At 46.4% G+C, this 25,003-nt stretch overlaps 1 protein-coding gene across 1 annotated transcript in view; it reads right to left on the bottom strand.

Moving 5' to 3' along the window:
- Positions 1–4,558: 4,558 nt before the first annotated feature.
- LOC137538543 (fatty acyl-CoA hydrolase precursor, medium chain-like) overlaps positions 4,559–25,003 on the bottom strand; it is a 63,705-nt gene continuing 43,260 nt past the window's right edge. Inside the window, exons 7-13 of the mRNA XM_068260779.1 lie at positions 22,005–22,100; positions 15,656–15,796; positions 14,449–14,526; positions 12,939–13,086; positions 11,521–11,670; positions 6,771–6,843; positions 4,559–6,232 (exon numbers count right to left, since the gene is read on the bottom strand). Coding sequence (XP_068116880.1) covers positions 6,061–6,232; positions 6,771–6,843; positions 11,521–11,670; positions 12,939–13,086; positions 14,449–14,526; positions 15,656–15,796; positions 22,005–22,100 — 858 coding nt within the window. The 3' untranslated portion in view covers positions 4,559–6,060. The remainder of the gene's footprint in view (positions 6,233–6,770; positions 6,844–11,520; positions 11,671–12,938; positions 13,087–14,448; positions 14,527–15,655; positions 15,797–22,004; positions 22,101–25,003) is intronic.

Genomic DNA, 25,003 nt, shown 5'->3' with positions numbered 1-25,003 from the left:
TTTAAAAACTATAAAGGCCGAAAACTGAAAAATAATACATTTTTTCCCACATTTTTTCCTATTTTCCCATTAAAACACATTTAGAATAAAATTATTATTGGCATAATGTCCCACCTAAAGAAAGCCTAATTGGTGGCGGAAAAAACAAGATATAGTTTATTTCATTGCGATAAGTAATGATAAAATTATAGACGAATGAATGGAAGGAGCGCTGAAAGGTGAAAATTGCTCTGGTGGTCAGGGGGTAAAACCCCTCAGTTGGGAAGTGGTTAAAGTACCACCCCAGCGAATAAAGTAAGAGTTAAAATTTGACAAAACCGAGGTTTTGGACTAGTCTATCTTCTCATGGGGGTTTCTTAGGGTGTTCTTTGTTTTCAAAAGCATTTCCTGCAAAAGCAGTTGCTAATTCTAACTGCCAAAATAGTGTGCAAGTGTTTGGGGAGGCTGGCTGGTATCTTACTGTTTTGGCACTTAAACTGTCAGGAAATGCTTTTGAAAATAAAGAAAACCCTGAGAAAAACCCTGAGAATCCCCCATGAGGAGATGGACTATTCCAAAACATGTCAGTTCATTTCTCGCCCCTGCGTGTGCTCCCGCACGTTTCCGTGCATTTAAAATGCATTTAGAATAAAATAATCCTTAGCAAAATGGACCACCCAAAGAAAGCCTAATCGGTGGGGTAAAAAAAAACAAGATATAGATAATTTTGTTTTGATAAGTAGTGATAAAGTTATTGGCGAATGAAAAGGAGGCGCGCTAACACGTGAAAATTGCTCTGGTCCACAAGGGGAAAAACCCCTCAGTGGTAAACTGATTATGGATCAGAGCCATCCTTTCCTGGTTTCATGGTTAAATCTGTTGAAAATCTGTGGCCATATTTATGTAGGGGATTTAATATCTCTCCCAGGGGCGTAACAATAGACCCTGCAAGTGATGCAGCCGCAGGGGGGTCCAGAAGCCCTTTAAGGGGCCCTGTGGGGGGGATAGGTTTTTACCCTATCCTCAAAGAGACTATCAACTAAGGTTGCAGAGATACAAAACTTTCTGTTCTCTGCACAATTGTTCTAATGACTGCATCTACTCAGCCACTGATGAGGAATGATACAAAGTTTTGTAGACAAAGATTTGTAGACAGTCCCTATTCAGTGTGCAGCATGGTCTTGTGTACAGCACCCATCCCCCAACCTTTCTACCCCTCCACAAGTGCTCTGTACTGTAGTGATGCTGGAGAAGTCTTCAGAGCCAGTTATGCTTCATCAGAGATGGACAGGGTGAGTGTAATAAGCTGAGGCTTGGAGCACACGCATCTGTTGATTTTCTGTATGTGTTTTCCGCACACCGGTGATATGAGTTATCACGGTTTAGTGAACCAAGCTCCATGTGTCTGTATGTGTGAAAACATGCACGTTTTATCACATAAGCGATTGTAACTGATAGAGAAAATGCTCCCAGTGCTTCACTGCTGTTTTTATCTGCATGGGGAAAACACATTCTAGTGTGCATCAGACAATTGCATAACATTGGTTCTCAGTTTACCTGTGCAGAAAGCAAGGTGGGTGGGGGGTGTAGATGGGCCCCATCCAAAGATTTGCAGAGGGGCCCACCGGCTCAGTGATTTTTAGTTACGCCCCTGACCTCTCTGATCAGATTCAGATCAGAGGGGGATTGATCCGTTTCCCACATTGGGCAGAAATCTATGCATGTATGGTCATGTAATGTACTTTTGTTTTCCATGCACTTAAATACAAAATAATCAAGCAGAAATAAATGTTTGCCTTTACTTCTAGCAATATATACAAAAATGAGTTTATTTTATTAAAAGTGTAATTTTCACTTTGAAATATAAGCAGAGCAAAATTTTGGGGACATTTCCCCTAAACTGATATACAGTACATGTGACAGACGCCGTCCAATCAGAAAGCAAGGTGAGTTTCCCAAGGGTCAGGACTGAAGTTTAGTGATAGAAATAGATTGGGAAGGAAGACTAGTGTTAGGTCAGGGGTGATAGTTAAGGCTATGGGCCCTTGTTCAATTCATGCTTTCTCCTAGGTGATATTCTCACACCTTATCAATAAAATGCCTCAAGGCAGAATGCGTTCAATTCTTTGGTCACAGAGGCATGGTGGGGATTTCATCCCAAAGCTCTGTATCCTTTTTTCTTACCTTCTCTCCATTAGGTCCCCCCTGGCCATTGCAACCACCCAGGGCCGGCCCGCCCATGAGGCAGGGTGAGGTGGGTTCCTCAGGCAGCAGGAAGGGGAGGGGCGGCACCAGGCATAAAGAGGAAGTGACTGCGCCTGGCTCTTGCCGCCTTCTAGTCGGACTGGAGAGGAGAGCAAGTGCTGGTTTATCGCTGCCCGGCCCGCCTGATTGGCTACTTCCTCAATTTGCCTGCAGGCTGCAGTGCAGACTCTGCAGTGAAGTCCAAGTCCTGCTCCTGTGACGCCTCCATGCCTGCACACACCGTGAGTGACCCGCCCGCCCGCACTGTGTTCTGGCTGGGACCCGCCCCCTGCCCGCTCCCAACTAGGCTGTGCACCGCAGACCGCACGCCAGTTCTGCTGCCACGTGCCACCCACCATTATGCCGCCGGCCTCTGAGTCCGACGACTCCGAGCTCTGCGGCCTCTCCAAAAGCGGCCTGCTAGATGATGATGGCGACGGCTGCCGCCTGCCCTGTTGTCCCTGATTGTGTCAGTCACGGTCACTGAGCGCCGCCGTGACCGTGACGACGACGATGATGAGCCTGCCGCCACTGTTCACCGGCCTTGCCCGCCAGCGCGAGATGGAGCATGCCCGCCGCAGCCGTCTGTCCCCTGCCTGCCAGTGCAGGATGGATCATGCTGAATGCCCGATGCCTGCCCTCCGCCATCGCCGCCGCCGCCAGACCCCATCCCCGGTGAGTCACTTTGCTGCCTGCCTCAGTCCTCTCAGGCTTTCTTTCACGGTTGGTCGGCCGTGGATTCCCTTATTTTTAATTTTCTTTTACTGCTTGCTATGTGATGATAATGATGATGTCTGTCTGTGTCTCTGTCTGTACTGGCTGCCTGCTGCTATAATAAAAGGGGTCAGGTCGGGGACATACAGGTGGGGGGCAGCAGCAGCAGGCTTCACCAACTGCAAGGTCTGCACTGCACCATACTTACAACCTGGGCTGGCTAGGCTAGCTACAGTATATAGCTATATTGCCAGTGGGACTGACTGAAGGTTTGGATTGGGAGGAAAGATAAGGAAGGAGGCATGAAAGCATGGTCTGTCTGCGCTCCAACTATTTACGTCTCTGAGATGATCTCTGGCAGCAGGGTGGTGAATCAGTGGCATAGACTCTGACGACTGAATCATAATTGAACGTGTGTACCAGGCTTTAGCCCTCATCTTAAAAGTGGATGTGTTAGAGGATTTAAATGAATCATCATGTATAATCCAGGGAGTGGGACCGAGTTGGTTTGCTGAGACAGTGTGTTGGTTTGGTCAGGTGCACCGTGTGGAGAGGAATCGTCACGATTCCTCTCCACACCAAACCAACACACTGTCTCAGCAAACCAACTCGGTCCCACTCCCTGGATTATACATGATTCATTTAAATCCTCTAACACATCCACTTTTAAGATGAGGGCTAAAGCCTGGTACACACGTTCAATTATGATTGGCCAATCACTGACCAATTTTACCACCTGCGTCATGTAGTATGAGGCTGGGCAGCAGATATTGCACACTATGAGCAGATTATGTAGGTATCCCTTATACTACATGAAGGCAGTTGGTAAAATTTGTCAATGATTGGCCAATCGTAATTGAAAGTGTGTATCAGGCTTAATTCCGCCTAGAAAGACAGGAGGGAGAACAAGCAGATGGAGACAGACAGGGATACACACCAGCAGATCCAGTGTGAAACTGAAGCTGTCTTCCTTAATTTTGTTTTAAGGAAAGGTGGAGGGGGTAGGGTATCGGCCGGGGGGGGGGGGGGGGGGGGGCGCCTTCACGATCTTTGCCTCAGGCAGCAGAAAGTCCAGGACCGGCCCTGAACCACCCCCCCCCTCTCCCACCCAAAATTGCTGACAAGTAGCTTGTCTGCATTGATGCATGCTTATGATTCTGTACAGCTTAATGGTTTAGGGTGCACATACATTACTCAATTTTGTTGGTCGATTGTCCTTTCCATCTGATAATTTTAGTGATAGAATTGTTACCACAACACGGCCACCTGATAGAGGGGTCTATCTAATGGTCAATCTGGTGGCACATCGAGTGATGTATGGCCAACTTTACTCTTCAGCACAGGTACTTGGTTCTGGATCATGGCACCAAACTTTGACCCCAATTACCAGTTACCCCATTGAAGTGATTTAACCTAACCTCAAATCAAGGCTTAACTGACATTTCCCTAACTATTGCCTTTACTCCTAAACAATCCATAGCCCCCATTCAATCCACTTTTTCTCCTAAGTTTTCTCCTAGGAGATCATTTTTCATCTTCTGGCTAAATATATATTTTCAGCACTCTGCAATTGAAAAAGTACCAACAAGCTGGTGAAAAAGTGCTGCCAAAATTATTCTGAGTATTTTCCAGTTTGTCGGAGGCTTTAACCACCTTACGACCACCACCTGCAAAACCTCCTGGGGGAGTGTTTTGCAGGGGCTGCTCGCCCATCCCCGCTTAAGTGACGGAGCTCTGCTCCGCTCCATCAACAGTCTGCCAGTGGCGATTGCCGCTAGCAGACTGAAAAGAAAAGAAACGGCCAGTGAACCTAGTCACCACCAACGTAATTACACTTGCAGACATGGAAATGCATGGGGGAAATGGCGGCAGAGACTGAGACAGAGGGAGATGCAGAGATGGAAACTGACAGATGACAAAGGCCTCAATTTACTAAGGGCAGTTCGGTAAATTAATTTAGGTCAGTAAAATACCGCATTCGGTAGAGGTTTAGCAATCTACTGAAAAAGCATGCTTAAATTCATTAAGCCCTGCTGATTGAGGGCTGGTGCACACCAAGAGCGGTTCTGAGTGTTTTTGAAAATGCTTGAGGTTTGAAAACCACTTGGCTAATGTATTTCAATGGGATGGTGCACACCAGAGCGATTTGATTTTTTTCCCAAAACGCAAACTTGGGTCCTGCACTATTTTTGCTGATTTCTGAGGCGATTCTGCCTCAATGTAAAGTATAGGAAAGTGGAAAAACGCTCTGAAAAACGCTAGATCAGAGCGATTTCCCAAGCACTTTTGTTACAGTAGCTGTTCAGTTACAACTCTACTGTAACAAAATATAAAAATTGCTACACCAAAACGCTCCAAAAAACGCTAGGCATGTTTACAAAATCTGCTTGCACATGCCTAGAATCACTCTGAAAACCGCTTTAAAAACCGCTAAGCGTTGGCGGTTCCGCTAGCGGTTTTTCTGTGTGCACTGGCCCTGAGTCTCACCAGCTGTGGAGCAGGTCAGGCAGGAAGCTGTGAGTCTTCCCATAGTGGTGTGCATGAGTTGGCAGTATTCTGTCCAGTGCATCCCTGGCATCCCTTTTCCCAGAGGGAGCTCTTCTGTATACCAGTATACAGATATGCACATCTAAAGGGTTGCAGAAAAAGCCTTTTTAAATGATCCTTCTCCTGCTCTGCTGTTCTGATGTCCCGCCCTCCAGAGTGTCTGGTCAAATGGGGTGAGAAGCAGGGCTGTGTGGCTCTCTCTATTGGCTGTTTGGCTCTTCCTATTGGCTGTTACATGTCTTTGTTACCGCATGGAGATTATGAGTTACCATGTGTTCAGAGCTGGAGATAAATACAGAACGCTTTTACTTGATTTACCGTATGCTTTAATCTTTGTCAATTGCAATTTCTTGTCATTTCTTGAGGTATTTACCACACACGTTGGTAATTTTCCTCACTAGTCGGTATTATTACTTTTCAGTGCAGTAATAGGTTTAGTGAATTGGCATTTGACAAGGTTATCGGTAAAATCAGCTGTTTCCTGCATTACCGAATGCGCTAAGGCTTTGTGAATTGAGGCCAAAGTGAGAGAAGAGAGACAGAGAGCTATAGAGAGAAGATGTAGGGGCGGAAGGTCTATAGCTCTGTGTGATCCCCCATCTCCATTCTCATGGGAAGGGTCTCTGTCCAGAATTTATACTTGTCTTTCTTTAGCCGGGCGGATGCCTTCTGCTTCAAGTCAATTTCCAGATACCGCTCCTCTTTAGTGTACCGGGGCCACTCTGCCAAGCCTGGTCCATTGGGATCACTGTTCAAGCAAAACAAAGATTACTGTGATTCAAATTAACATGGTTTATTATTTCCCCCCAAATTAGCCCTACGAAGCCTAATTTCTGCACACCGCATCGCGCACATCCAGTGTAAAACCGGCCTTAAAGTGTACCAGAGCTCAATGAAACAAAAAGATGTATACATATCTGTAGCTTCCTCCAACCCTATCCGCTCGGATTGCTCCGATGCCACCATCCTCCGCTGCCCGCAGCTTCGGGAACCGGGTCCCTGCACTTCCTCCAACCCTATCCGCTCGGATTGCTCCGACTCCGCCATCCTCCGCTGCCCGCAACTTCGGGAACCGGGTCCCTGCACTTCCATCAGTCGTCTCCAGTCTACACAGAAGAAGTGCGCCCTCTAAGTATCTCTCCAGCGGCTGCTGGAGAGATACGCAAACAGCGCATTTCTCTTGCATCAGACTGGAGCCGACTGACGGAAGTGCAGGGACCCGGTTCCCGAGAGGAGGCCAGACAGAAGGGAGATGATGATCATGATTCTACACAATGCTTTCTTACCCAGTCCGTGCAAAGTTGGCCCAGTACGCCATGATGGTCCTGGACAGAGCCTTCTCCTCCGCAGTGGCATTACCTTCCGGAGAAGAAAATATGTCAGCTTTTCCAGTGGTTACATATGAAATCAACTTGTAAAGATGTTCATATGGAAAAACTAAGAGAAGTCATGGGTGCTTTAGTCTAGTTTAGGGGACACTGCGGGAAACCTCATAGGGAAATTCCTCTAATGTGATTGGGTGGACGGCACCCTTTCAAACTTCTAGGTTTCCAATAGTTTGTAGTAAACTACGCCCACACTATTCAGCCAATCACAACGCTTTGTGCTGTAGGAGTGCTGTGATTAGAGAACTGTTCCCTATGAGGTTTCCTGCTGGGTCCCACAAACTAGATTAACGCCCGGTCATGTGGGGTGTTCTGCCACCTTGTCAACCAATGAGAGTCCCATGAAGTCAGCTCATTGAAAGACAAATGATTAATGTTGCTGAACATTATGACTAGTCAATAATATGCTACAAATTCTGTCCTGCATTCAAATTATAATACAAATTTCAATTGGGCCAGTCAAAACTAACAGCAATCACATTTGATTTTCATAGGCCTGAAATGCATCCAATGCGATTACGTGCCACTCTTTACCAATCTCTCATTGTGACATTGAAACCCTGAGAGACTCTCTGATCATCTCGCCTTATAACTAGGTAGGGTCAATCAGATGCAGATGGGGTTCCGCGTTGATGCATGATTATGCAAATGTATACAGCTTAAAAATCCACCGGTCAAAATTCCACCTTGGCAGGATTTGATTGGTCCATTTACAAGATGCATACATTGGTATATATGAAATTTGCATAATCCTGCATCAACTCAAAATTATTTGCATCTCATTGAGTAGGGATTACTTAAAATCTGGTTCTGTTGGTTACAGAGCATTGTAGGGCCAGTTCAGATGGACGTCTGCCAGTGTTCGGCTCTGGCGCCTACTGCTTGGGATCCACTGCGTTGTGATTGCGTTGTTATTGAAATGAATGGATGCGGTCATCTCATGTAGTTTACCATCACTTGCCGTTGTTTAGGGCTTGTTCACACTGTGAACGCTTTTCGATTTTGAAAAGCGCTGGCGATTTTTAAAATCGCTTTAAAAGCGCTTGAGAAATATTGCCTAGTGTGAGTATTCTCACATGCGCGATGAGCTTTCTTTCCAATCACGAACGCGGCTCCTGCACCATTTCCTGAGCGTTTGTGCTTCAGTACAAAGTATAGGGAAATACTTGAAAAACTATTTGAAAAACGATTTGGCGAGTAATTTTTTAAAATAAATACATTGTATTCATTTAGTTCCAGGTCAAAGATTTCACTGATTGTCGTCAGAAAGAAAAAAAATCGCCAAACAAAAGCGCTTAGAAAAGCGCAAATCCCTCTGCAAAGCGCAGGGAAAAGCGCTCACAAAAGCACTCAGTGCTTGCGATTTCGCTGACTATTTATAATGTGAACTAGGCCTAAGTCAAGCGATGCAGTCAATTGAGATTTCTCAGATGCCACATGTAACTTCTGGTATTGGCAGCGTTTACAGCCCCCCTAGGCTGAAACACAATGCAAAAAAGAAACAACAGGAAACTGCCAAACGCTTTTCACACTGTAACAGAAAAACGATTGGATACGGCAAAATGAGGAGCTGTCCCTGCGAACCAGCTCTTAAAGGGAACCTGAACTGAGTAAAATTATTTAAAATAAACACATGATGTACCTGCAAATATTACATACTGTATTTTTTGGACTATAAGACTCACTTTTTCTCCCCAAAAGTGGGGAAAAAAGTCACTGCGTCTTATAGTCAAAATGCGGGGAGTTCATGACTTGTGAACACCTGCCAATATGAACCTCCAACCCGCCGCAATGTCGGACTCCCTGTACTGTGCCCATGCAGAGGAGGACACAGGGGGACACCAAGGAGCATAGAGGACACAAGAGAGATACAAAGGGGCATAGAGGAGGACACATGGGGACACAGGAGGACACAGGGAGACACAAGAGCTACAAGTGGGCATGAGGTACAAAGAAGGCATAATACACAAGATGCCCCTTCAAAATTTTTTCCCCCGGGCTTTGTCCTCTAAACCTAGGAGCGTCTTATAGCCCTAAAAATACGGTACTTACCTTGCCATCAGTACCTCTCAGAAGCTCACCATTTTCTTCTTACAACGATTCCTTCTAGTTCTGACAAGATTTTGTCAGGACTGAAATATATCAGTTGCTGTCAGTTATAACTGAAAGGACAACTGATGAGCAAGGTAATGTCCATGTATCCCTATGGCTCAAGTAGCAATATTACAGTTATAGTGTAGTGGCCATTTTCAAAATGGAGGATGAAGATTTCCATTGATCACAGTGGGCAAACAGGATGCAGGAGAGGAGAGAGAGATTGATGAATAGACTACACGGGAGGCGAGTATGAAAATTGAGTTTTATGTACACCCACCCAAGCCTGGATTCACATACAAGGGTGTACAGCCCTGTCCTGTCAGTTTATGGTAGGTATATCCCCTGTGAATTGATCCTTTATGGGCTGGCCAGGATCCATTTTTTTATATATAAGAAATTTTTCTAAATTAAAGTTTTTTCTAAATAAAGGTCTTTTCTAAAAAAGTTTTCCAAAAAAAGGATTTTTTCTAATTAATAGTATTTTTTTTCTAATTAATAGTATTTTTTATGAGGTGTTAACTTTTTCCTATTAAGATTGCTGAACACAACTTGTGGTGGGGCTGCTCTCTGGTTTGCGGCTGGTTCATATGCCGCTGACCGGTGGGCAGCTCTCCTAGCTGACATTTCCCTTTGTTTAGACAGGGGAGAGAGGCGGATCACAACATTGTGAATCATTGGTCGGCGCTGTTAGCCTGTAGCCAATGATCACGCCGGCTTGTTCATTCTCTACGAGCGGGTTTCTGATACATCTCTCTGAGTGGTGGTACCACGGGGGGTGTGTATGGTCTGGCGATCGATTGGTCGCCGCCTTTGTTTACTGTTGCTAAGTTACTAGCACGTACTCTATACGCACTTTGTATGTGCGTTTCCCCTCCCGTGATAGTGATACACTCGAGGGGCGGATCCTGCCGGGTGATCTATTGGTCGGCGTTTTTTGTTTACAATTTTGGCTCCGCCCCCCCTAGGTGGGGCGTGATTGCGGACGTAACTAACTGGGGGAACAGGACCTGGATGCTATTGGTTGATAGCGTCATGGGACACACGTGACTTGAGAAGGATTCCCTTACTGGTCGGCGTTTCTAGCCGGTTTCGTTTTTGTTCAATTATTTTGATGTTTTTTCAAGTTTCTGCCGGATGATTGGTGATTTTGGATGGCAACAAGGAGGAGTTAACATTTATGTAAATAATGGAATGTTTATGGATTCTGGCTGCCCCGTTTTGGATAATCCAGGGACTTCATTTTAATAAAGGTAATGTTTATATGTGATTTAGACCAGTGCAATATACGATGTGGATATCCATAAGTTTATTATATATTTGACATGTTGTGAACAATTATATTCATTTACCTTGATGGGGGCATGTATCTAGTATTTAAATTGGATGTTCCCCATCAGGTCCGTTCATTTGTTTACTGATTTTGATTGGATGTTTGCATGTATATAACTGGTTGTCTGAACAAGCAAAGTTTATTATTGGGCAACCTGAGGATGGGCAATAGCCTGAAACAGTGGACTGTCGTGCCCTGCTGTTCTGCTTTTTAAATGTTTATTATTTTACAATAAATAAGGACTTTTACTGAAGGTGGTGCGGATCATTATGCTTATCTTGTCAGTTATAATTGAAAGGACAACTGATGAGCAAGGTAATGTCCATGTATCCCTATGGCTCAAGTAGCAATATTACAGTTATAGTGTAGTGGCCATTTTCAAAATGGAGGATGAAGATTTCCATTGATCACAGTGGGCAAACAGGATGCAGGAGAGGAGAGAGAGATTGATGAATAGACTACACGGGAGGCGAGTATGAAAATTGAGTTTTATGTACACCCACCCAAGCCTGGATTCACATACAAGGGTGTACAGCCCTGTCCTGTCAGTTTTTGACAGTTGGCATCAGTTTTGTATGAGTTATCTTTGGCCTGGTTCACACATAAAAGGTGTATATGTCCAGTCCAGGCCAATCCTGTTCTGTCCGTTTGGTATCAGTTTTCTGTGGGTGTGGTCACGCATAAAATGTGTGCAGTTCCAATCCTGTCTGGTAATACTGATAGAAAACTGATGCACAGCTGACAGGACAAGACAGGACTTAACCGAAAATGTGCAGATTTATGTGTGTACCAAGCCTGAGGCTCGGTTCTCACTTGTGCTGGACCAGTAAGAGCGGACAATGTAATGTCTGCCGTGGTCCAGCTGTAGCCTGGGGCAGATGTGCTCCCCCATAGACTATATGGTGAACGCATCCACCTGCCCGGGATTATCACGGACTGTACAGAAATGCGGTCCGCTTATTGCAATGGATCTCCCGGATCCATTGCAGAGGGACAAGTGTGAACAGCTCCTATTTATAAAACAGGAGCAGTTCACTCGATGAGCAGAGAACGGACAAAAAATTTCCGTTCTCTGCTCTAGTGGGAACAGAACCTTACTCACTATGCAAAGTCTTTTGGGTTGTCAGAGTAGTGGCTGGGTGCTTACATGTAGCCGCACTCACTCTGCAAAGTTTTTTGAGTTGCCAGAGTAGCGGCTGATTGCTCACATGTAGCTGCACTCACCTGCAAGCAAAACACCATCCCTCAGAAAGGGTCCTCCGAACACATAGATTGTCTCATCCACATGGTCCGCCTTCACAAAATCGGGCTTGACACCGTCAAACAAGGACGGGCGGTGCTGAAATTCATAGAAGTAGACAGGAGCTCCCGAGTCTGCAATAGAAGCAAAATCATCAGAATTAACTAAACTCAGTGCTGTGCAAAATCAGAACTGCTCAGTCTAATGGTGGTCATTAACCTGCCTGGCATTCTGCTGGGAACGTTTTATGCAAAAAAATTTTTTTTCATTTATCATGTAGCTAGCCTAGCGCTAGCTACATGATTCCCCCCTCCCTGCGGCTTCCGTCCCACCCATCCGATCCCCGCTGGCGCAATCACCTGTCCGGAAATCCCGCTCTGAACGGGATTTCCAGGAGGGCTTCCCCCGTCACCATGACGACGCACGTCGTGACCTCACAGGGAGACCCGATCCACCCCTCAGCGCTGCCTGGCACTGATTGGCCAGGCAGCGCACGGGGTCTCGCCTGGGGGGGCCCTGCATCGCGGCGGGTAGCGGCGGATCGGCGGCGGGCGGCGGCGATCGGGTGAGGCATGCAGCAAGCAAAGTGCTTGCTGCGTGTTTAAAAAAAAATTATTCAAATCGGCCCAGCGGGGCCTGAGCGGTGACCTCCAGCGTCTCTGGACGAGCCTAGCTTGTTCAGAACGCTAGGGAGGTTAACAGTAAAATCCTGCAGCCAATTGTTTCCGATTGCTGTGGTAATGGATCAGAAGCGATCGGTCATGCCCATTAATGGACGAATTCCCGCTAACCAATTAGATCAAATTAATGGAATTGAACCATTTTTCAAAAAAGATTGATTGGCTGCGGGATTGCATAGTTAATGGCACTGCATTGCTGCATGTGAATGTTCTGCCCATACAATGGTATGTATTTCATAACTTTTGTACTTTTTTAGCTTTACAATGTTGTCTGCACACTAATGTACTGGATTTTATTGTAACAGAACATGTTAAGGTAACAATTTGCAGTCCGGGTGGGTGGAGCTATACTCAATCATGATTGGCTGGCAGTGGTATAGCAGCCAATCTAATTAGGGAAATGGAACAGAAGAGAACTGCGGGTCAGCTCAGCTGATGCATTTACCGGCAAATGACGTGCTGGTACAAATTACATACCGGCAGATGAAAATTCCGGCTGTGCCGGCCAAAAACCGGCTAGGTGGCAACCCTTTTTGCAGACAGATTTCCTAAAGAGTCAAACTTTCTGTTTTCTAATGTAATAATTCTGACCCTTTCATCCTTAATGATTTCATTGACCATTTACAGTATATGATGATCATCATCTATTCTTAGAAATAGAAATAATATAAACTGAAGAACGTTATGAAAGGTCCCGCACTGGTGCCCAGCCCTATCCTCACCTCGGTGATATTTAGCGGTCCTAAGGCTAGGCATGACAAACACTATATCTCCGCAGATGTCCAGAAATCGGTTGCGGTACTCAAAGGGATCGCTGACTCCGGTGAGATATTCATCCAAGATGGGCGGCAGCATTTTTGGGGTCAAACTCTGTAAGTAAACAATAAAACTTAGTGACATATAGCAGTATGTGGTCAATCATTCAGGACACCCACTTTTAGGGCTCGTTTCCACTAGTGCGGCGTGCGTACGCGCGCCGTCACTGAGCGGGTGGGCGGGATTGCAGGCGAATCCCATGAGCCGTGCCATGCACGGCTATGGGATTCGCAGCCTCCGCAGCGAATTCTGCAGCTAGTACCTGCCGAATCGCTACTTCAAGCGATTCGCCGGCAAAGCCAGTCTCCCCTATGGCAGAGTTTCCCCGTGCGATTCATGTACGGGGAAACTCTGTGGAATCGCGACGGTTAGTGGAAGCGGGCCCTTATGGTCATTTTTCTGGTTTCAACATCAGAAATACTTCCTGTATCTATATATTGCTGTATATTGGTATGTAGCCCTGCCCTCCCAGGGATCTTTAGCCTAGGCTGCTTAGCTAAGCAGGATTCTACTCCCAGAGTATTCTGGGAGACCAGGGCCCATATGCAATTAACTTTTCCTCCTGAGTTCTATCTTCTCTTTAAACTAACTTTTCAACATTTTACAATTGAAAAAGTACCCAAATGTTGGTGAAAAAATGCTATCAAATTTATTCTTAGTATTTTCTTGCTTGCTGGTGGCTTTTGAAGGCATTTTATGACAAGTTCTGAAAATATCACCTAGGAGAAAACACAGGTGAAAAGGTGAATTGCATATGGCCTCTGGTGTTGTATCTTCTGACTTCAGAACACACAATAAACAAACATTCCGCAGTGATGCACCTGACAGCACTAACAATGTTGCCACCTGTGATATATTGCAGAATGTAAAGGGTGAGGCAAGATTTTACAATGGGCAAAAACTGACTAAATCATTTATGAAGTAATATTATTAAAAATATATTTTTTTTTCATTAAGCTATGTTCAGTTAGGTTCCTCTTTAACCACCTTACGACCGCCACTTGGCACTGCCGGGTGGTTTACTGATCACGCCCTCCGTTTCTGCAGCTCTTAAGCTTCATACTCGCCGCCTGATGGCTCCCACGATGTCCCCTTGACAACTGTCCATAGCGTGAGCAAGACTTCCATGATCATGGCACTTTGCGCGGTGTCGTCAGGGATCTCAAATATCCTATTTGAGATCCGTCCATCGGTCCGTCATCATCAGCGCGACACTAGGCGACTTTCGCGATCGTGCGCCTGTACCCACCTTGCGCGGCGTTTGAAAATCGCCGGTCGTCGGGAAAATCTCCAGGTGGTTACGCAGATTTAAACCCTTTGAGTCCAACAGGAGAAAAGCGAATGTTTAAATTATTATAGAGCTGGAGGACCTTATCCTGGCCCTGCTTCCACTAGTGGGGGATACATGTAACTTACCAGCAAGTGTAGGCCGCTGAGTGCCTGCTGCACGGTGCTCCTGTCCATTCCTGACATTGTGCCCGGCAATTTCAGGATCTGCCAACAAAGCGCAAATAAAAAGGTCACAGCAAAACCTATGATGACAGCTGAACATTGTAACAAACTCCCTCTATGAAGTGCCTGCTGATTGGCTAGTGAAATATCAGTCAAGTTTGTCCGGTTGTTGGAAGTTGAGCGAGATATGTGGGGCCTGATTTAGGGTGCCTACACACTGATAATTTTATGGAATGGGATGGTGCAGCAACTTGGCCGCCTGATCGAGGATTTTTACAAAAATTACATCACTCAAGTGAGAACACACACACATAGAATTAAAGAGACACTAAAGCGAAAAAAAAAATGATATAGTGAATTGGTTGTGTACTATGAATAATTACTAGAAGATTAGCAGCAAAGAAAATATTCTCATATTTTTATTTTCAGGTATATAGTGTTTTTTCTAACATTGTATCATTCTATAATATGTGCAGATTACACAACACTCAGCATTCAAAATTATTCTTTCAGAGCAGTCTGTGAACTAATGACCTCTCCACTGGCAGAGAAAAAGTAAATAGTCCAGGAACAGTTGAGATAATAAAAGTCAGATAACAGCCCTCTCCACTTTGAAAGTCGTAGAGCTTAATGGCTTGTTTGCATAGAGATAACAACTGGAGTTTCTTAACTCTTCCTGTACTGGAAACAATTAGACTGATGTATCTGATCTTAATGTTTTATTTCTTAGCTGTACTACACATACAAATCATAATATCATAATTTTTTTTTCGCTTCAGTGTCTCTTTAAATTAGCAATAGTTTTTCAAATTCCAAGTGCTTATAAAAGTGCTTGCAGAGGGAACCACTCCTTTTGCTCAACAAATCTAGTGTGACTTTTGCCCCAACATATCCTATTAACGTTTATCTGATTTGGGCAGATTATGGTCATCAGATCAGGTTGGGAAATCTACATGTGAGCATGTTTAGTAGACATTTTTCACTAGTTTGCAGGAAACGGTTTGTGCCTTATGCAAAGTAATTTTATGAGACTTTCAGAATTTAGATGGTGGAATTCTCATTTCCAATTTTCAACTTGAAATTCCAAAATTCAGATGTGAAAATTGGAATTTGAGGACATTTGTGTGCACATCCCTAATTCTGATAAACAATTACTGCTAGAGCCAATCACCTGAGGCAACATAAAGCCGAACTCCTGTTTACACACGCCCAGCAGGAGAGGAACCCTATGCATCTCCTTATGGGCCATTATCTTCTCTGCCGGTTTGGGTAAGAAGACACCGTCCACATTGGTTGGAAATGGTAAGAATTGCTGCATGAAGAGAAAAATATTGTTTCATTTGTTACAGCCGTATCTTCGAATTACCATGAGGTACATTGAGTAAAATATAGTCTACTAAAAGGAGGAGAGAAGAGGAAGAGCAAGAGTACAGTGGTTACAGTGTGTGTAGCCATCTTTAAACTAAGCACCCTCCTACACTCATAGACCTAGAGACGCACATTCCACCCAAACACACTCCCCAGACACACTCATTGACCAGTGGTGGGGGTGGGTGAAGTCACCTCCTGTCAGCTGCCCACCTGAAAGAGGCCTTAAAAACAGACAAGTCTGAATGGGTCATATATGTAACAGTGGATGCATTGAAATGTCTGTTTATTCATTGATTTCTATTATGGAAAACATTATGATTTTGTGTGTGGACTGTGGTGTGAACTGAGCCTGGCAGCCTGTGACAGATTTGCCATTCACATGAAACTATGTGCACAAAGGCTTACTCCAGAGCTCCCCTTAAGTTTGAGTTTTCTTAGAAAACAAAGTGTGTCTGTAGAAGGTTTGTCAGGAAAGTGTTTACACTTTACTTATGTAAAGTTGTAAAACTTCCCCTGTAAAGAGAGGCAATAGACCCATTATCTCTTCTTGGTTTGCCAGAATCTGATTTTCAGGGAACTGAGATAAGAAATTCAGGAAACCAGATCCCTATCATAAAACATTTAAGGTAGAATAATACATATATTTATATAGATCTGTAAATCAGTCCTTAACCTTCCTGGCGGTAAGCCCGACGTGAGCACGGGCTGTGATTTCTATGTGCGCAGCGGTAAGCCCGTGCTCAGGTCAGGCTGTCAAAAATCAGACTCCTGCTCTGTAGCACTGGGTCCCGCTGCCAGCGGGACCTAGGCTTCTCCCCCCGAACCTTTTCGTGCATTTTTTCATTTTTTGGGCCGCCGGGATTCCCAAGTCCCCTCTATTCTTCCGGGGACTTGGCGACCAATCAGTGCACGACGGCGGGGGCATCGTGACATCACGTGGTGGGGGCGGGGCTAATTTTTAAAGTGCACCTGAAGATGTTCAGGTCCAAAAGTAATGAGTAAAGAGCGAAACGCCCTGTGTATCTGTATATATATATATACATGTACATGCATGTATGTACATACATGTACATACATACATACATACATACATACATACATACATACATACATATACGTACATACATGCATGTACGTACATACATACATGTACATACATGTACATACATGTATGTACGTTCATGTATGTACATGTATGTATGTATGTATGTATGCACATGTATGTATGTACATGTTTGTATGTACATGTATATATAGAGAGAGTTTAGTCTCATTTGTCTCTAATCACAAGTTGCAATTTGATCTCTTCCCTGTGTCACCTGACTGCCATGGCAGAGATGGCAGAAAAGCTTATTTGAAAGCACAGGATGGTAACAATATAGTCATTTGGTTCCCAGCTGCTTCTGAGCTAAGTGCTTCTGCCATACTGTTACCGATTTTTGCCCTTATTTTGACTACTTTCTGTCTGCCGCCTGCACAACCTCTGCCCTGATTTTGACTACTCTCTTATTTGTACAGTTTAAAAATGTTTAAGTGTCTTCATAAATTTAATTAATTCACAAAATTTAAAAATCTAGTCTTTTATTTATATGCAGAATGTCTACCAGGCTTTTATTCTGTCATATTTTGGTAAATTATGATATAAGAAATGGAGGCCGAAAATTCTAAAAAAATGTACCGCTTTTTACTCATAATTCCAGACACAAATGCACCGCCAGGGAGGTTAAAGAGGGAAGAAGAAATAGGCATATGACTCCCAAAGAGGAAATGTCCCTTTGAAAAAGGGACAATTGGGACCTATGGTGTACCTGTGACAATGGCCATGAATAAGGCCCCTTTCACACTAGAACGTTTTCATTGCGTTGCATTACCCGTTTTTACCGCAGGGTAACGCTAAGGCAATGTAAGTCTATGGAACATTTCGTACCTGATCAGAACCAGAATCAGAATCTTTATTTCACCAAGTGCGACCGAGGTCGTACCCAGAATTGGTTGTGGTTCACATGGCAGTGGCAACAGAGCAAAGACAGAGATTGGCATAAGACAATAACAATAATACAAGCAAGACAGGCATAAGCCAATAACAATAATACAAACAAGACAGGCAAGTAACACACAGTTTTAACTGTCGATGCAGTACAATGTGCGGTTGGCTCATGAGCAGAAGTCCTCTGGGTTTGGATATTGTGCTGCTCAAGAAATAAGTGACTTCGTTCAGCACCTTGAGTAGAGTTCTAGCAAGAAGTGCACCAGGGTGACACCTGGGTTATTTACTGGCCCGGGCTCTATTGTGCCTCGGCCAGGCTAATTTGACCTGAATGCGGCTAGCGTACCGACGAGAGGCAGGAGTTCAACAGGAGGGCTGCTTGGGGAAAAAGGTGTCTCTACGCCTGTTAGTCCTTGGGCGGATGGTCCTGTAACGTCGGCCCGATGGAAGGAGCTTAAAGAAGCGAAAGCCTGGGTGGGACGGGTCCTGGGAGATCCTGTTAGCCCTTGTTTTCATTCTAGTGGTGTAGAGGCGGTCTAAAGGTGGCAGAGGAGAGCCAATGTTCCTTTCCGCTGAGCTAATAACTCTTTGAAGCTTATACTTATCACTGGCGGTTGCTCTTGCATACCACACAATAGTGGCGGAGCAGAGGGTAGCTTCAATAGTGGCAGTGTAGAAGCTGGACAGCAGCTCCTAAGGCATACCAAATTTTTTCAATTGGCGCAGGAAAAATAGTCTCTGCTGAGCCTTCTTCTGGATTTTGGTGGTATTCTGTGCCCACCTTAGGTCGCTTGTTAGGGTTGTTCCCAGGAACCTAATGCTAGAAACCCTGGACACCTCAATCTCGTTGATAAAGATTGGTTGTTGTGTGTGTGTGTGTGGGGGAGGGGGGGGGTGTCTCCTGAAGTCCAAGATCAGTTCCACTGTTTTGGCTGCGTTAAGGATGAGCTTGTTGACCTCGCACCAGCTGCAGATTCTCTCTATCTCGCTGCGATAATCGTGTTCCCCCGCCTCGCCGATGAGCCCAATGATAGTGGTATCGTCGGCAAAGTTAATGACCTTTACGGAGTCAGTGGAGGAGGTACAGTTGTTGGTGTACAATGAGAACAGAGGCAGGGCCCCCCTGCAGAATTTCAGAGCGCCCCCCCCCCCCGGGGGGCCCCGCTCGTGGCCGGTTTTGGGGGGCTGGAGGGGTGGCAGCATGAGGGGAAAGCCTTGCCCACAGTCGGCGGGGAGAGGGGAAGTTCCCCCCCTCTCCCTCACCTCGGGGCTCTCCCCTCTGCGCTCCCCTCCAGCTAGTTACCATGTGTGGGCAGCGGGCAGCAGCGGCAGAAAGATGCATACCTTCTTCCTTGCGTTCCATTGCAGCCTTCTCGCTCTAGCGGCTGACGTCACTTCCGGAAGTGACGTCAGCCGCTAGAGCGAAAAGGCTGCGATGGACCGCAAGGAAGAAGGTATGTATCTTGCCGCCGCCGCTGCTGCCCGCTGCCTACACACGATAACTAGCTGGAGGGGAGCGCAGAGGGGAGAGCCCCGAGGTGAGGGAGAGGGGGGGAACTTCCCCTCTCTCCGCCGACTGTGGGCAAGGCTTTCCCCTCATGCTGCCACCCCTCCAGCGGGTGCAGGGGCTGCAGGGCCTATTGTTACGCCCCTGAGTAGAGGGGACAGAAAACACCCCTGCGGAGCACCTGTGTTGGTAGTGCTCACACTGGAGAAGCAGTTACCAAGCTTCACCTGTTGCATCCTATTTGAGAGGAAGTCCTTTACCCATGCGCAGAGTGTGGAGTTGACTCCGAGATGTGCCAGGTTGCCGATCAAAATGTTTGGGCAGATTGTATTGAATGCAGAGCTAAAGTCCAGAAACAGGATCCTAACGTAGGTTTGGTCTTTTGATGGCGTCATCCACGGACCTGTTGGCCATGTATGCAAACTGATGTGGATCGAGGAGGGGACTGGCGAGGCGCTTCAGGTGGGCAAGAACCAGACGTTCAAGGATCTTTATGACTATGGGGGTGAGGGCCACAGGTGACAGGACTGAAGTTGTTGTGTTCTGTGCTGCCAGGCTTTTTTGGGGCCGGTATAATTGTGGACCTTTTGAGACAGGAGGGGACACTGCCTTCCGCCAGTGACCTATTAAAAAGGGAGGTGAGCGTGGGGGCCAGATGGTCTGCGCAGGTTCTCAGGCAAGTTGGTAACATGCCGCCTGGGCCGGCTGCTTTCCTGGCATTGAGTCTGCGGAGGTGATGGAAAACATCTGCTTCCTGGACCCACTACTGGCACTAGGTCAACCTGGACCTTCGGGGAGGGCTTTGTTGAGGGTGCTGGGTTAGCAAGCTGCTTGGGATGGTGTTCAAACCGACAGTAAGGTGCTGGGGGTCGCATGCTGGGGGGGGGGGGGGGGGGGTTGAAGTTTGTAGCTGCTCTGAGGACTTTCCACACCTCATGTGGGTTGTTTGACTGGAGGAAGTGACCCAGCTTGTCAGAGTAGGCCCTCTTTGCAACGCGCAATTCACGACTTAGGGCGTTCATTGAAACCCTGAACTCGTCTGGGGTGCCGTGCTTGTGCGCCACCTCCTTGAGTTTCCGGAGGCAGTGCAGCTTACTGTTGAACCACGGCTTGTTAATCGGGAAGATCTTGAAGGTCTTTGATGGGACACACATCTCCTCGCAGAAGCTGATGTAGGAGGTGATGTTCTCTGCCCATTCCTCCAGGGAGGGTGCCTCTAGGGCCGACCAGTCGGTGCATTCAAAGCAGGCCTGTAGCTCCATCTTAGCCTCAGCTGTCCACCTTTTTACGGTCTTTAAGGCAGGCTTTGTAGTTTCAAGGTACCTTCTATAGGTGGGGATCGGGTGGATTAGGCTGTGGTCGGTGTTCCCCAGTGCAGCACCTTGAGTGGCCTTGTACGCATTCTTAAGGGTCATGTAACAATGGTCCAGGGTGTTGCGGTTCCTGGTGGGGCAGGAGATGTGTTGCTTGAAGCAGGGCATCTCCTGATGCAGGTTTGCGCTATTGAAGTCTCCCAGGATGATGAAGAGGGCCTCTGGGAAGGCAATTTCCCACTTGGTGGTGCTGTTGCTGAGTGCACTCAGGGCATTTTTTGTGTTTGCGTCAGGGGGGATATAGACCCCTAGAGATCGATGGAGGTGAACTCCCTGGGGGAATACTGAGGCCTGCAGTTTATGGCTATAAACTCAACATCAGGGGAACAGATTATACTGAGGGTGGTGGTACTGGAGCACCAGGGGGTGTTAACGTAGAAGCATATGCCGCCGCCTCTTTTCTTCCCAGACAGTGCTTGGTCATGGTCAGAGCAGAGAAGGTCATAGCCTGGCACCACAATGGAGTTGTCAGGAATGCCGTCATTCAGCCAGGTCTCGGTAAGCCAGTGGTGCCACAGATATTTTTTGCCTTACGGTGCGCATGCGCGTAAGCAATTTTTTTCAGTACAGTTGCTTGCAATACATATTTCCGCCACAGAAAGAGCGCTAGAGAGCCTCACTTAAAGGCAACCAGAGACGAATGAGGATGAAAAATGGAAAAAGATTTTATACATATCTAGGGCTTCCTCCAGCCCCATCCGCTACCATGCCGCCTCTATCGCGGTACCGGGTCCTGTCACTTCCGCCGGACGCGGCCAGTTGTACGTTCCCACAGCCAGGACTCGGAGAGAGTGCACTGCGCTTGCTTCGACTGGCCCTGACTGGCCAAAATGATGGGACCCGGTACCGGTGGATAGAAGCAGTGGAAAAAGGCGGCGTGGGAGTGATCCAGGCTGATGGGGCTAGAGGAAGCCGCAGGTATGTATAAATCTATTGTTTTATTTGTCTCTGGTTCTCTTTAAGATTTGATTTGCAGCCAAGAATTACATGAAGGCTCATTAACTATCATTATCACAGATATCTACAAATCCTGTATTTAGCGTTGTGTTGTGATCATGCGATCACAACACATTCAAAACACTGGTTGCTGTTGTGAAACTAGCCTTAAACATTCCATCCTTTTCCTTGAAACCCAGATGTTTAGCTGCAGGAACCTCATTTGACAAAGGTAGCATTGCCTGAGATATCAGAGGGTAGATGTGTATCGCTGCTCGAAGATGAGCTTTACATAAAGCATAATAGTCATAAAACATACAGCATATCTCTAAAGGATGGACCATACCATTCTTCTAGCAACATCCAAGATCTGATCCTCTGATTTCAACTTTATGCATTCCACCAATGAGGCCAGGTTACAGCCGAACAGGTCCGACACCATCTACCAGGGAACAGAAATATGTATTCACACACATGAGATTAACAAGTAAATTATTTTAAATGTAAATAAATACAAAAATAATTGGCTCTCACTGGTGTCTGCTTTTCCTCTTAAAGCGGAATATAACCCTGCATTTCAACTTTGCTCTAAAACATTATTTACAGTATATTATATGCAACCAGCATATTTTTTTTTACTAGACCAGCATTGGAAGGGTTACACAGGGCTTTAAAGGGGAACTGAAGAGAGAGGTATATGGAGGCTGTCATGTTTATTTCCTTTTAATCATACCAGTTGCCTGGCAGCCCTGCTGGTCTATTTCTCTGCAGTAGTATCTGATTAAAACCAGAAACAAGCATGCAGCTAGTCTTGTCAGATCAGACTTATAAGTCTGAACCACTGAAACACCTGATCTGCTGCATGCTTGTTCAGGGGCTATGGCTAATAGTATTAGAGGCAGAGGATCAGCAGGGCTGCCAGGCAACTGGTTTTGTCTAAAAGGAAATAAACATGACAGCCTCCATATACCTCTCTCTTCAGTTCCCCTTTAAAGTTCCTGGAGATTTCTGCAGACACATCCGAAGCTGAAATAGATACATTTTGTTTACATAAATGTATCTAAGTGTTGTATGTGACTCACTCTCTCTCACTGAGAAGGAGCTTGGAGGACAGCCAAAAGTGTGTCATTTATCAATAGATACATTCAACTAAATAGAATTTATCTATCTGAACTTCTGCATATCTCTCTAAACCTCTGTGTTTAACCCTTCCAATGCTGGTCTAGTAAAAAAAAAATGCTTTTTGCATATAATATGCTGTAAATAATATTTTAGAGCAAAGTTGAAATGCAGGGTTATATTCCGCTTTAATTGAGGCGTTCCTTCTCCTGTACATAACATGAGTAATAACTTACTGAAATTGTCGTCTCACTTTTTCCATCTTCCCTTTTGTAAGAAATGCTTCCCACAGCCACTCAGAAGTAAGGAAGTAGGGCCAGTTCTAGACTTTTTTCTGCCTGAGGCAACCTTGTGCCCCCCCCCCCCCCCCCGGAATTAAAATGATCGCACAGCACCTGACAATTTGCACTGCACGTTATAGCTGCAGTGAGCTCAACCCCCCCCCCCCCCCCAAAAAAAAAAACACCCTCAGTATAGGTAGGTAGCTAATTATAGGTGCCCCCAGTGTTGGTAGCTAGGTACAGTTGCCCCCAGTATAGATTGGCCAGGCACTCCTCACTTCCTGTTTCTGCCTGGTGCTGCCCCCAGACTTCTGCCTCCTGAGGAAGTCGCCTCACTTGGTATCATGGGCAGAACGGCCTCGTCATAAGTTTTATAAACTCTTATCTGGGATCAGGGAGAGAATAAGGATTGAATAGTCTGTAGTTCGGCTCAGGAACAGTGGCATAACTATAGGGGAACAGCACTTGCACCTGCACAGGGGCCTTAACCCCCTTGCCGTTCCAATTACTGCAGCAAGGGGGCAGCGCAGCACTTTATTATTTATTTTTTTTAAAATCATGTAGCTAGCCTAGGGCTAGCTACATGATAGCCGCTGACAAGCAGCATCCCCTACCTACTTCGATCACCGCCGGCGATCTGCGCAAGCAGGAAATCCCGTTGGGAACGGGATTTCCTGCAGGGCTTCCCCTGTCGCCATGGCGATCGGGTGGGATGACGTTGCCGACGTCGGGACATCGGAGGGAATCCCGATCCACCCATCAGCACTGCCTGGCACTGATTGGCCAGGCTGCGCAAGGTGTCTGGGGGGGGGGGCGGCGTGACGGGTAGCGGCGAATCGGCAGCAATCGACTTATGCACGCAGCTAGCAAAGTGCTAGCTGCGTGTAATTAAAAAAATTGTGAAAATCGGGCCAGCGGGGCCTGAGCAATCCTCCTGCGCAGGTTACCCTGAGCTCAGCTCGGGATAACCCTCAAGGAGGTTAACCACTTTCCGACCGCGTCACGCCAATGGGCGTGGGCGCGGCGGCAGCCCCAGGACCGCCTAACGCCGATTGGCGTAAAGTCCTGGGGCTAGGATTTGCAGGAGATTGCGCGCAGGGTGCGCGCGCATCTCCTGCTTGAGGGGCGGAGCTCCGCCCCGACTTCAGTCACCGAGTGGCTATTGCCGCTCTGGAGACTGTTAGACGGCGTGATCGCCGTCTATTTACTCTGTGCAGCGCTGCGATCAGCAGCAGCGCTGCACTGGGGACAGCCGTGTGACATGGCTGTCCCCCTGGGGGACAAGAGAGCGATCGGCTCTCATAGGCAGAAGCCTATGACAGCCGATCACCGTAATTGGCCGGCTGTGGGGTGGGAGGGAGGGAGGGAAGGGGTTTAAAGCAACAGTTTTGTTTTTTTTAAAAAAGCAGCAACACAAATATTGATTAAAAAAAAATAAACATGGGGGGAGCGATCAGACCCCACCAACAGAGAGCTCTGTTGGTGGGGAGAAAAGGGGGGGGGGGTCACTTGTGTGCTGTGTTGTGCGGCCTTAAAGCTGCAGTGGCCAATTTCACTAACAATGGCCTGGTCACTAGGGGGGTTTAGCCCTGCAGTCCTCAAGAGGTTAAATGCTAACCCTCCCTCCCTCCAATAAAGGGGTCCAGCCTCCAGATCAGGTGTTTTTGTGGCAACACGTCACTGGTGTAACGATTATGATGGCTTGACACTTTTTTTTTATCACCCCTGCAGGTTGTTGTGGGTCACCAAGATAATTAGTGTGAATACTACGAGGCCCCATCAAAGCTTTGCAGTGGGGGACTCATGATTTGGAGCATAGTAATGAGGATTACATGCTTATCTCATCATACAACATATCACTTTAAAGGACAACTGCAGCGAGAAGAATATGGAGGCTGCCATATTTATTATTTTCTTTTAATCAATACCAGTTGCCTGGCATCCC

The sequence above is a fragment of the Hyperolius riggenbachi genome, chromosome 11, assembly GCF_040937935.1.
Source record: "Hyperolius riggenbachi isolate aHypRig1 chromosome 11, aHypRig1.pri, whole genome shotgun sequence".
Classification (NCBI taxonomy): domain Eukaryota; kingdom Metazoa; phylum Chordata; class Amphibia; order Anura; family Hyperoliidae; genus Hyperolius; species Hyperolius riggenbachi.
Note: the sequence above shows the minus strand (reverse complement) of the source record. Positions and strands in the feature narration are given on the sequence as shown.